This window comes from Cydia fagiglandana, chromosome Z (assembly GCF_963556715.1).
Source record: "Cydia fagiglandana chromosome Z, ilCydFagi1.1, whole genome shotgun sequence".
NCBI lineage: Eukaryota > Metazoa > Arthropoda > Insecta > Lepidoptera > Tortricidae > Cydia > Cydia fagiglandana.
The window spans coordinates 16962720-16975577 of NC_085959.1; the positions used below are offsets into that span (position 1 = coordinate 16962720).

At 38.4% G+C, this 12858-nt stretch overlaps 2 protein-coding genes across 2 annotated transcripts; one reads left to right on the forward strand and one right to left on the reverse strand.

The window, feature by feature from the left end:
- Positions 1 to 507: 507 nt before the first annotated feature.
- LOC134679448 (uncharacterized) lies at positions 508 to 6063 on the reverse strand. The gene is made up of 8 exons (XM_063538361.1): positions 5968 to 6063; positions 4730 to 4844; positions 4300 to 4470; positions 3584 to 3881; positions 3082 to 3282; positions 2569 to 2734; positions 1660 to 1787; positions 508 to 702 (listed from the first exon to the last, which is right to left on the reverse strand). The coding sequence occupies exons 1-8, from the start codon at positions 5989 to 5991 to the stop codon at positions 582 to 584; spliced, it is 1224 nt and encodes a 407-aa protein (XP_063394431.1). The 5' UTR covers positions 5992 to 6063; the 3' UTR covers positions 508 to 581.
- Positions 6064 to 8763: 2700 nt separating this feature from the next.
- LOC134678290 (surfeit locus protein 1) lies at positions 8764 to 12591 on the forward strand. Its single transcript, XM_063536780.1, has 5 exons — positions 8764 to 8966; positions 9154 to 9275; positions 9357 to 9548; positions 9653 to 9826; positions 10329 to 12591. The coding sequence occupies exons 1-5, from the start codon at positions 8808 to 8810 to the stop codon at positions 10543 to 10545; spliced, it is 864 nt and encodes a 287-aa protein (XP_063392850.1). The 5' UTR covers positions 8764 to 8807; the 3' UTR covers positions 10546 to 12591.
- Positions 12592 to 12858: the final 267 nt, after the last annotated feature.

Below are 12858 nucleotides of genomic sequence, written 5' to 3' on the forward strand. Positions count from 1 at the left end.
GTCATCTATTTTTGACGATTTTTACCCCCCCAAAATTATCCAAAAATTATGCTTCGAATGACACCGTTTCCTCCTACGTCATGCTACCATCATCCGATGTCCAGACATCCTCCCCCCTAATTTGAAATCACGTAATTTATGAATAGCCCCCAAGAGGCCTGCTCTATTGCGTTGTAATAAGATGATCATACATCGCCTCTCCCTCGGCCCACTAGCTCGTGAACCTAGGCTGAAAGGTGACGCTCATGTCGTATTTCATGCAGTCTAGAACATGGCTGGCATGGCATGGGTGGGTTGCTCATTATTGCTCATCAAGAACATTATCATAAATCATTTATTCATTACATAAATACATCAAAAATTCGTTATAATTAATTGATGGACAGTAGCTGCATAGTTAAGTGTTGTTTGGCACTAAAATACACAAATACTTATATTAAGATGTTATTGTGATTGTATGACGAAACGAACATATCATTAAAGGTGATTAAATAGATATATACTCTATTAAAATTGGCTGATCATTGAAATCCTTTATGGAACCTTAGATGTTAAATGATGTGTTAAATAAATTAGAGTATTTATTTGGACTTCAATTTCTTGGGTGGCTGGGCCTGCACGGTCTTGAAGTAGAGTGCGTAGAAGACCGCGGCTGCGAAGGTTGCGATGGCGGAGACCACAGCGATGTACTCGGCGCGGTTCCTGCGGACACGGCACGCCACTCAATAATGACACCAATTTTATTCGGGTTATCCGCAGATGGTCTAGAACGCAAAATGATTAGTGTGTTGTTTTGCCTAAATCGCAAACGGTCTAGAACGCAAAATGCCCGAATTATTTGTTCCGTTTTATCTTAATTTTATAGCGATGTCGACGGAGCCCCGCTTCCGCGGGGCTCCTATTCTGTGCTGTTTGTCCTTCGGTCATTTGAAGATACCTAACCTACCTATGTAAAATGTGGTGATATAAAAAGTGGGCATTTTGCGTTCTAGACCGTTTGCGATGTAGACTAATTGCGATTTAGGCAAAATAACACACTAGTCATTTTGCGTTCTAGACCATCTGCGGATAACCCACCAATTCATCTACTCACCACACTACTTACTCATAATTACTTATATGCATATTTATATTACATCCGCATTCATAAAAAGTTTTAACTTTGGTCAATGATGGATTGAAGGCTGGATGCCAACGAAAACATAACTTATAAAATAAACCCCAATTAGCCGAGCTAAAGTCTTCCGAAGCCGTAAGCCGCCGTAGCTCAAAAGTGGTCACGCTCATGAAATGTTCATATACTTGATGGCTTCCCTATTACACACTTCAATTCGTGATAGCGTACGTATGCTATTCAATATAACAGCACGGGCACGACAACTCACGTATAATTTACTCTATGTACTGCACTGCACTTGCACAAACCCACATGGTTCACACTGCCGAGCACACGAGCGAGTCCCAATCGGCTCATGTTCAGTCAACAGCAGAAATTGCAAGGCGGACCAGGTGTTCAAAATTACCTTGACGCGACTTTATTGTTAAGAGAATAAGAGCGTGTCAAAGTAATTTTGAATACCTCGCCCGCTTAGCAACTTCTGCTGCTGACTGTTCATAGACTTAAGTCCCAAGTAAAAAGGTACGTAAAAAAAAACTTACTCAAATGGCGTTCCGCAGATGACGTACCACAAGGCGCCAGATTGCGGCTTCTGGCCGCCCACGCAGTGGAAATCGAAGTAACCCTCATCGTAGTTGTCAGGACAGAAGTATTTACGCTTTTGTAGGGTCTGCGAAATATGTAACAAACTTATAGTTGATGTGTACTATTGTGCACCAAGGCTATAGCAATTTTGGGATTAAAATGCTCCTCATAAACCTGCTATCTACTGTACGGTTAGTGGTTACCAAATTGCGAAAATACTAGTGGCGCATGCATAGCGAGTAAAAATGCCCCATACATAAAACGTGATGTGTGACGTCACAGGCCACACGGCTGCGCCAAAATGTATGATAAGAAACGAAACACATAAGTAATAATTAGATTAGGGCGATTCGCAATTAAAATAATTTTCACCTCAGTAGCTCAAACAAGGGTACTTTGCTTCTGAAAAACTCAGTCGCTTCTCAAAAATCGCATTTTGCTCACTGAGTGAGACAAAATGAGTGAGCAAAATCGTATTTTGCTCACTGAGTCGGACAAAATGTCATTCAATTCAAGTGACCTTTATAGTCAAATGTCATTTCAACATGCGGGGTCTAATACAAGTTCGATATACTTGGGTTCTATTATCTCTGTCCCTCTAGGTATGTTCTCACTGCTTAGGGTGAAAAATGTTGTGTACTACACGAGATCAAAGTTATTAACATCTCGAGCGCTTTTGAATCCCTTACTACGCTCAAGATTCTAAATTAGATTCACTCGCTACGCTCGTGAATCTATTATAGAATCTTTCGCTTGCACGGGACTCAAAATAAGCACTCGAAGAAATATCAAACTTTGATCTCTTGTTGTACAAATAACTATTGTACACAGGGTATGTGTAATAGAAAGAATATGGTCGGCGTTACCTGCCCGAACGGCGTGGTGATCGTGGCGACCTCGTTGCAGGGTCCGACGGGCTCGTGCAGCCCCAGCGACCACTCGTGCTCGGGGTGGAAGAACACGACGAACGCCAAGTAGGTCAGGTAGTGCACGGCCAGCTGTAGCAACAGCACGTAATCGACCGCCGTCAGTCTGTTAAAGTTAACGGAAATGCGCATCAGTACGTGCATATTCAGTATTTACGATATACTTACCTACGTTCCCTTTAGGAAAAACTGGTGGAAAATATGAGAAAATAAAGTATGACTCACGTTAGACCGGGACGGAGCTCCCGGAGCTTAATATTCTGATGACAGATGATCACGTGATGCTTTCCATAGGAAGCTATCCGGCCCGGACCTAGCCCGATCTAACGTGATTCATCGTTAACTCGGACAAAAATGAAAATTGATGTTAGTATTGTTGAGTGTATTAATATTTTAGTTCTCGACCAACGCTGTTCTGTACAGTTTTCTGGAGATTTTACGCCTTTACGGTACCTTTCTTTAGTCTTTTCCCGGTCGCTGAGAAGTCCGTGCAGCACGAAGGCGCCGAAGATGGAGAAGAGCAGGAAGAAGGTGACCTCGGAGTGGATGTAGTACATGTCGTGCAGCGGGTGGTAGATGGGCAGGAATAGCAGCACGCCGCCGGGCATGCCGAGCAGAGCGGCGATCACGACACTCTTCCATTCTGTCTTCTTACTGTAATCACATTGAAATGCCAACCAAAGAGTAGATATAGTAAGTATAAGACAACCATCTATCATTTTCTACTATAAGGATATTTCATTAATAATACCTATTGGTCTGCATGCTTTTGCTTTCTTCTTTTCCCTATACGAGTAGACAATCACGCAGGTGAGGTTCTTAAGATGCAAAAAACAGGTGTTAAGTGTTTCCATTTGTCACAGGTAATCAAGTTTCGTCTACCTACAGTATTAGATAAACATTCTAAACCACAAACGTACTAAAAACAATAAGCAGCTCTTCGAAAATAACTCACCCAGCAGACTCCCATTTGGAAACTTTAGGAGCGAACCATTTTCTGACGGCGTGGAAGAAGAAAACCAAGCTGGCGGCGAAAGTGGCGTGGAAATAGTAGGAGTTCCACGGAACCCAGTAGTGGCGGTCGAAGATGTTGGGGTCGGTGTCGTGCCAGGTCCAGTGCACGAACTTGACCGCCACGATGTCGTACGGGATGTCGATGAGCACGGTCACCAGGCCCACGGCGAACGGCTCCGCGTACCCTGGCAGTTTCAGCTTTGACACTGCGTACGCCGCTTGGTAGATGAATGCTGGGTCTGAAATATATTCACATTGACATTCAAACTCCGAAATACCTACTAAATAGTAAACCTACAAGGTTACAAACCACATACCATATTAGGTACTGCTAACACATCCATCGATTATCTACTTTATTTCTGTGGACTTTAGCTTTATCTGGGAAAAATGTGACGTTCCATGGTAAAAGGTACCTTATGGGGGCTGGCGCTTACGTTGCATAGCGCCGCAATAATATTGGAGCGGCGTTAATAATAGCGTAAGCGCCAACCGTCATAAGGTATATTTACCCGTGGGACGTCACAAAGGATCCCCGAGGGCCCTTTGTCAATTCAGTATTCCTTCAGCCAATAACTGAACGAAAAGTGCGAATAATTAACTTATACAAATCATCCCCAGCAAACAAGTTGTACCACAGAAAACCGTTGTACGTACACAGGAAGATGATATGCAATGGCTGTCTGGCTCCGAGGAGCATGATGGGAGTCTGCGAGTGCCAGAAGTTGTCATAATCTGGAACCGCGAAGTGCCAGAAGTTGTCTGCGTAGAGTCCGTGCAGCACCGTCGCCAGCCAGAAGTACGGCCATCGGCCACCCTTTCTGAAAGCTGCAAAATTACACGTTGTAGAACTGCTTACTACAATCCAAATACTATAAGCTATCGTTTAGTATCTGCATTTATATTTTTTAATAAGGTCTAGTATGATGATGGGTTCCATGAAGAATTGAAGGAACTACTTAAATCTTAAAGAAGCCAGACCTTGCAAATTGAAACGTACCGAAGCGCGGTACTGTTTGTTCAGACAGGAACTACGCTACGAGTCCTGCAGAATGCTGCGTCAGTCATGTATATATGACTAACTTACCGTGAAGCAAGGTGATCACGCCGGCGATCAGGTAGACGGCCTGCGAGATGAGGTAGGTAGGCTGAGCCGCCCACAGCTGCTTGATGTCATTCGTGTGGACTAGCCATTGCCACCACTGGAAGAGCAAGTGAACGCATTTATTTAATTAAACTGATGCCTCACAAATCGTAAATCATACTAGTCACAGTGCCATGACGATTAGACCGTTCGATAACAACACCTAATAGTGAGTATTAAGTAGCCATAAAAATGTAGGTAACTACTGCAAACGTTTGATCTAAAATGGTAGAATACCTAAAAGTAACATTGATTTCTATTTGTTTCACAGCCGCTTGGGGTCTTATGGCACCATTACTGATCCATTACTGAACCTATACGTAATGAAGTATCGTCAAAACCTACATGATAGTGTTTGAAAATCTGTAAATAGGCATGCGGGTGGTTATTGAGTTGGTTGCACGCATTGAACGTTACGTAGGTAGTAGGTAGTAAACGTTGGTAGTAGGAATATGTTGTGAGTGACCACCACCACCACCACCACTCCATATGTGAATATGGAGTTCAAAAACTGGAGAATAGTTACTTTAGAAGCATTTTACCACACTTCACGTCGCTAGCGGACGGTGGATTATATTAAGGTTTCAAAAAGTTTGGCTTTAATTTTTTTCTTATCGTTAATTCACCTACAGTATTCTCGAGGAAATCAAGCCGTATTTAAGTGGTACTCTGATGGACTACTCCTCAAATATATGGACACACTTATAAGGTAGGTATAGGAATATGATTACCCCTCAGAGTATGTTCAGACATAACAATGATTATCATCCCCGTATAGTAATTTTGTGGATATCCTCATAATTGTATCCATATAATTAACTGTGCAGCCATACAGACTATATAGTTCTGGATTAAATTGGACCGAAGTTTTGTTAACATATGGACTGCCGGCCCGGTAAATTTGAACGGGCTACAACATGTAAATAAATAGTTTAAAGTGCTTAAAGAATTAAAAAAAGTCCATCAAATGAAAAAAACCCAGTTTAATTGATTTAAACAGTTAATTTTTGTTAACGTTTTAATTTCGCATGAGCAAAATAATATTTATTCGCTAGCAATAGGTATTTAATATTCACACCTGGTTTCTTTCAATCACTTCAACTAGTAGATAAGTCGATATAGTAACTGATAAAACCCAGGCAAATGATTGAATGATATTATGGATTATCTAAATGACTTACTGTTATGGTGTTAGCCGAAGCCATCGTCGCGTGTTGCACTCACGTCGCGCTCCAAGAAAATGATAATAAAAAAATTAATCATCCACATGGTGCTGATGAATTTTATAGTGTTGAACGCGTTCGATATACAATTTATCGATAGTAATAGCGGCTATACGCAAATGATTAATATTTTTTAGGGTTCCGTAGCTAATGGCAGAAAATGGAACCCTGACCCTGACCCTGGTGAGGGTCATGTCTGTCTGTCTGTCTGTCCGTCCGTATGTCACAGCCACTTATTTCCGAAACTATAAGAACTATATTGTTGAAACTTGGTAAGTAGACGTATTTTGTGAACCGCATTAAGATTTTCACACAAAAATGGAAAAAAGACAATAAACTTTGGGGGTTCCCCATACTTAGAACTGAAACTCAAAAACATTTTTTTCATCAAACCCATACGTGTGGGTATGGATAAGTCTTCAAAAATGATATTGAGGTTTCTAATATTTTTTTTTGTAAACTGCATAGTTTGCGCGAGAGAGACTTCCAAAGTGGTAAAATGTGTCCCCCCTCCCCTGTAACTTCTAAAATAAGAGAATGATAAAACTATAAAGTAATATATGATTTAGAAGCTGGTCAAGCAAATCTTGTCAAAAAAAGGCGCGAAATTCAAATTTTCTACTGCCCCACCGTGGGTAGGTATGTACGCCTATGTTACGACTAATCAATGCGATCACGGCCGGATTTCCGTCTAGGCCTACTTTGCCCGGGCCTAGGGGCCCGTAACCTAGCTAAGGTTTTAAGATTAAGAAGGAGGCTTCCCTAATCTAAGTGCCGTACTTATACGGCCTAAGTGCCTAGGAGCTCTAAATCAAACACTAATATTTTTGGCATGTGATTTTATAGGCCCGATATTAACTTTGTATAAATAAGGTCCTTAGTTAAAAATATAAAAATATTATATGTATATACATACATTTGAAAACTAACTACCCAGCTTAAGAGGAAAGGGGGCGACGTCACGTGACCGCCTTTCCATACCATCAAGAGGGCCGTGTGATTACTTGCCACCAACGGGGTATGAAAAAATATCGATATTTTCACGAATACTTATACACCGCTGCGTTCTTATCAATAGTCGCGGTGCCCGCTACGTGTCTCCAAATTGATGCCAACTCGAGTGCCACATAATGCGATCAGCACTGCCGTCGAAACACCTCGCTGCTGTACAAATATTGGTCGTCCATTGTCTACGTAACCTTAATGGACAGATACTATTGAGCATGTATTGTCTATTACCTAAGAGTCACTTGCACAATATGACCGATTAATTTAATTATTAATACCTATTCGTTTATACTTAACAGATCGGCTTAACAGAGTGTACCTACCCGTATTGCATGGACAATTAAACAATTATTATTAACTACATTTTAGAAAATTGAACATTCGGTGGGTAAGATATATACATAATTGTTTTATATCTACGAGTATGGTATAGATTTGAAACAATATTATAAAAAGGAAATGGATTTTGTAATCGCAATAGGTCTACGATAATGATTGTTGTCAAGCGGATATACCTAAAGGGTGTTTAGATCCTGCAAACAGATTTAGGTATTGCAAATAGCAGATTATCATTTTGACCTATTTCGGTCCGTTATCTCCAAGTGAAAATGAAATAGACCTAACGGTCGCATTTTATACTTTTATCATAGATATCCACGCTTTTTGACTAGATAGTACCTACAGTCACCAGCAATAATGAGTTGCTTTTCGAAGGCCGCAACCATATGTGACGCGCTCTTATGGCTCTACAAATGTGACGCTCCATGGCAAAAGGTACCTTATGGCGGCTGGTGCTTACGTCGCATAGCGCCGCAACAATATTGGACCGGCGTTAATAATAGCGTAAGCGCCAACGGTCATAAGGTATCTTTACACGTCGGACGTCACAAATAAGATCGTGTCAGATATTTTTGCGGCCTTCGTTGTGTAACATATTCTTGCAGGTGACTGTACCAACCTACCTATCAATAATTAATTATTATACAGAATGTCCCACTGGTATGCCACATGGAGGTACCTATAAGTAAGTTTTTGAAAATAATTAGAACCACCTTTACGTAGTTTTAATCTCCAGCTCAGGCAACTTTTCAAAAGTGTGTAATAAAACTTGCCTACATAATTATAATTATTTAAAAAAATATTCAGTGTAGGTATACCGGGTGTGGCCTGTAAAATGAACAAATAATTTACGGAAAACCATACTCTTAAGTCTTACGATTATAATTATGTATATTTATGCGGGCAGGCTCTACCAGAAGCAGAACCGTAAACGCCGCCGTTAAACGTAAGTTTGGCGAACCTAATACAAGTTTAAAATGTATCTTGGTCAAGCAAATCTTGTCAGTAGAAATTCAAATTTTCTATGGGACGATAATCCATCGCACCTACATATTTTAAATTTGCCGCCTATTTCTACTGACAAGATTTGCTTGAACATCTATAATTCTATAAGTACCATACATTTTAGAAAAAAAAAATAGGAAAGGGACACGTCTAATTTCAATACAGTCGGCTATTTTTTTCTTTAAAAAAATAATATGTACATGTAAAATGTTAAAAGAGAAAAACTGCGACGGAAGATTTAGCGATTGCGTAATCTCTAAATCTTCCGTCGCAGTGTTTCTCTTTTGTAGTACGGAACCCCAAAATTTTAAAAGTGGTTTTGGACATTTTTTGAAGAATAAAAATTAAAATGTCATTACGAACCATTTACGAACGATGTCACTAATGTCACCTGTCAAAGTTGTCAAATACTAAGTACCTTACTATTAGGAAATAGGAAAATAAAAATGTTCAGAACTCTGTGCAAAGTAGCCCGGGATTTTTCCTATCCTAAGAGTAAATATCCCAAAAATCTGTTCATAAAATCTAATACAACATATGCAAATGCCATCAAACGACAATCGCACAAAAAACAACCCGTGGAAGTTGTGAAATGGGTTTTATTGGTGAGGTTAATGTATATATGTTCAAATTTAATATTTACTTTATTATGATTATAATTTTTTTCATTTATGAGGAGCATCGAACAATAAAAGCTATTTTTAGAACAACTAAACAATTCTATTTATAATTTACGTACTTACTTCAACGTCCAGTAATATTATTATTTTTTAATTCTTGTTGAGGTTGCAGGTTATACCAGTAAGTTCGTTTGGGCTGGGCTGCTGGCAAGTATACCGTCTGCAATGGAAACTGGAGCTAATAGATATTCTTCAAGCGAAATCCAATTCTACTCCAGTCCCAATGCCAACCGAGTAAGACTTCAGAAATAATATCATGGCCTCAAAATCAATTTTCTGTAAATGCTTAAAATGATGACCATTGTAATGTTGTAGCTTTTCGGCACTAGAAAAGATGGAGTATAAGCCAGTTAAGGTGAAAGGGGAATTTCTTCATGACAAGGAGATTCTTATAGGACCCAGAGCACTTATTGATAATGAACACCAGAGGTTTGGATCCCTGGTGTCTGACCCCAAGAAAAACCAAGGATGGCTTGTTGTTACTCCATTTAAATTATCTGATACAGGGTAAGTTTTATATATCTGCAGATAATATTATAATCATTTAAATTGTTATTTGGCTGATTGGTGAGACATATATAGGCTAAATCATTTATTTATTTTTCATGCAGGGAAGTGATCCTAGTCAATCGTGGATGGATACATCAAAGCATGCGGCCCAAAGATAAACGGGAACCATCCATGATAAAAGGAGAAGTGGAGTTAACCGGTGTTGTGAGGCTCACAGAGAAGAGAGCTCCATTTATGCCAAAGAACAACCCTGAAAAAGGGTCTTGGTTTTCTAGGTGAGATGCACTTCACATGTGTACAGTCAGTGTCAAGGGTAGCGGATCAGACTGTCTCAAAACTACTGAGATGACTATTCTCTAATAACTTAACAAAAAGAGATAGGTATGTCTCTATATGTATCGTCTGTATGAAAAGAGAAGAGTGGTGAAATGTATGGGATCCCTTACATTCCACAACTATTCTCTGTCCGCACAGACTCTAGAAAAATTGTACCATGACAGATAATTTTGAATGTGTACCATAGATATTAATACCTGGTTAGATTTGAAAAAGTATTCCAGAGTGGCAGATACTTTTGGCGCATTGTTTCCAAAGTATTAATGCTAACTGAACAAACACATTGTCAAATAATTATTTTTTTAATGGGGAAAAGGGGTCTTAATATATAAGTAAGATTTTAAGAGATTATATTAATGATACCTAATTCAACACAAAGAGTGTATGTATATCATTGATTTTTCTTTGAGGCTGTTAAAAAATAATTGTGTGCTGTTACAGGGACTTGGATGCAATGAGTGAACATTTAGGCTGTGCTCCAGTATGGCTGGACGCAAGGGGCATTCCTGACCCTCTCGAAGGCTGGCCTATACCTAACCAAACACGAGTCACTTTGAGGAATGAGCACATGTCATATCTTGTTACTTGGTATTTACTGTCAGCTTTCACAGCTGTTATGTGGCACAGATTTTTTATACGGAAATTACCACTGATGTAATATTTTAGTATACACCTAACGACAACCAAAATGGGTCACTTTTTACAGAACTTCCCATAAAAACTGACGTGCGTTGATTGGCTCTTTTAGTGTAGGAAATAAAGGTAGTGGACGCCGCAGTAATTCCTCTGCCAGAAAAAACTTTACAGTATGATAAAGTATCAATAAATAAAAATATAGTATAAATTTCCAAAGAATAATAATAATATATTTAAGTAAATACCTAAAGTCTTAAATCGTTAATATAATTTTACGGAAAAATGCTCCGTTTAAACTTTCTTCGCCGGACATATTCATGTAACGTATTGCAACAATAAATGAAATACCTATCAAAAAAAATATCCCAGCAGAAATACCAATATTAACAAAATATAATTTATTGGCGTGTCTTGGACCGGAAAATTGCTCCGTCCGTTGGTTTTTCACTTGAATGCCATTTTACTGCCGATTTATACCTACAATTTGAAAAACAAAGAAAAAATACCATGGAACTATACTATTTTCAGAAATTGCCTTTTTACTTGCTGTGGAAAATCTCTATCCATTTTATTTATTGAATTAAGTTTTCTATCCATTCAACTATAAAAACATCCAAAAAAATAACGAGCGTATTAAAAACTAAACATATCGGGAGCAGTGTATAGGAAGCGGGGTGTACAAGGGATGATAATTTCTTTTTCACCACACCAGCTCGGAAAGGCTTACTTTGCACTTCAAAAACTGATAGCAAAGTTGCATTTTATTCACATGTGAGGCAAAGTAATCAAATGCAAATTTTGAGTTGTTTTCTTATAGAATTGATTTATAAATGATGATTGTGGATGATACATATTTAAAAACATTCATTTGGATTTGATTTTGTTTTATATTTTACATTTAATATTTGCTTCCGGTTGGTGTGGTGAAAATTTTTGTGTTTCACTCGGGGGCAAATTTTGTTTAACCCTCGTGCTTTGAAACCCTCGCAACGCTCAAGATTCCATTTTTCGAACCACTCGCTACGCTCGTGGTTCAATTTTGGAATCTTTCGCTTCCTCGAGTATCAATATTAGCACGAGCGGTTAAACAACAACTTTGCCCCCTTGTAAAACAAATAACTATTGGATATTTTGGATTTAAGTATATACGTGACTACTTAGTATATATTTAAAAAGAAATCAGGCTGAGAAATTTTCCACTCTCAGTTTTTAATAGTTCTAAAACACATAAACTTGGGTATGCGTTTTTTTGGATTTTCTTACCCACTACCAAATATATATTCTAAGATCATATAAGAAGGAAAAAGTGGCAGAGCAATTTTGCTATGAAAATGAGCGTCAAAAAAGGAATTATCATAAAAATATATTCTCATGTTTGACAATAGTTTTAGTATTTTTTTTCTAGTATCATATACTGATACAAATAACTTATTTGGTAAAATAATTTTGGACGGAGGAATTACTCGGTTCAATATATGTATAAACAGATTTGTATTATTACGTAATACCTAAGTGTTGGATATTTCTATGTTAGTTTCGGCTCATACTACTCGTATACAATAAGCGAGCAAAATTTCATCGACTGAGGAATTAATGCATGGGTCTCCATACGACAACTTGCTTCATTTCCTACACTATTTTGTTGTATATAGCAGAGACATATAATTCCGGTATATAGGTAATTGAGTGAAAGCGAAAAACTCTGTTACAGCTTGGGCCAAAATGATTTTGTATATTGTACCTCTACAGGTCGCATTTCTGATTCTCGAGAAATTTAGTGAGCATGAGCAAATTCGATGATTATGTATTCCGCTACTGACACCTCAAAGCCACTAATTTATAGATGAATCAGATTTATTCTTGGGAAACCAAATAGAAAATAATTATAGATTCTTTATTTGTAACTTTCCTTGTAAAATAAATATAAATTTATGGATAGGTTTCAAGTTTACTTCTAAGAATGAAATCAAGTGTAGGAACATAATCTATTTTAGGAGAACTTAAAGATAGTAAATACATCATGTTGTTGAGATTGTTAAGGATTTAATAAAAAAATGTGTACTGTAAAGGGATTTTTAATTTTACGAGACTTAGGGCCAGTTGCACCAACCACTAAGTAACAGCCTAACGAACGCTTTAACGGTTTGGTGTAACCTAGCCTTATTATTTGTAGAGAACTGGTCCTATAAAGCAATAACATTATGCCACACACACCAAATAGCTGGCACTAGTTTCCCCCAAAAGAAACGTCTGGCATTGTTATAATATACAGTTGTGTCGGTTCTCCAGTGAGAAAATTCCCCATACAAAACGAGAGCGTTTTAGAGAACCGAAT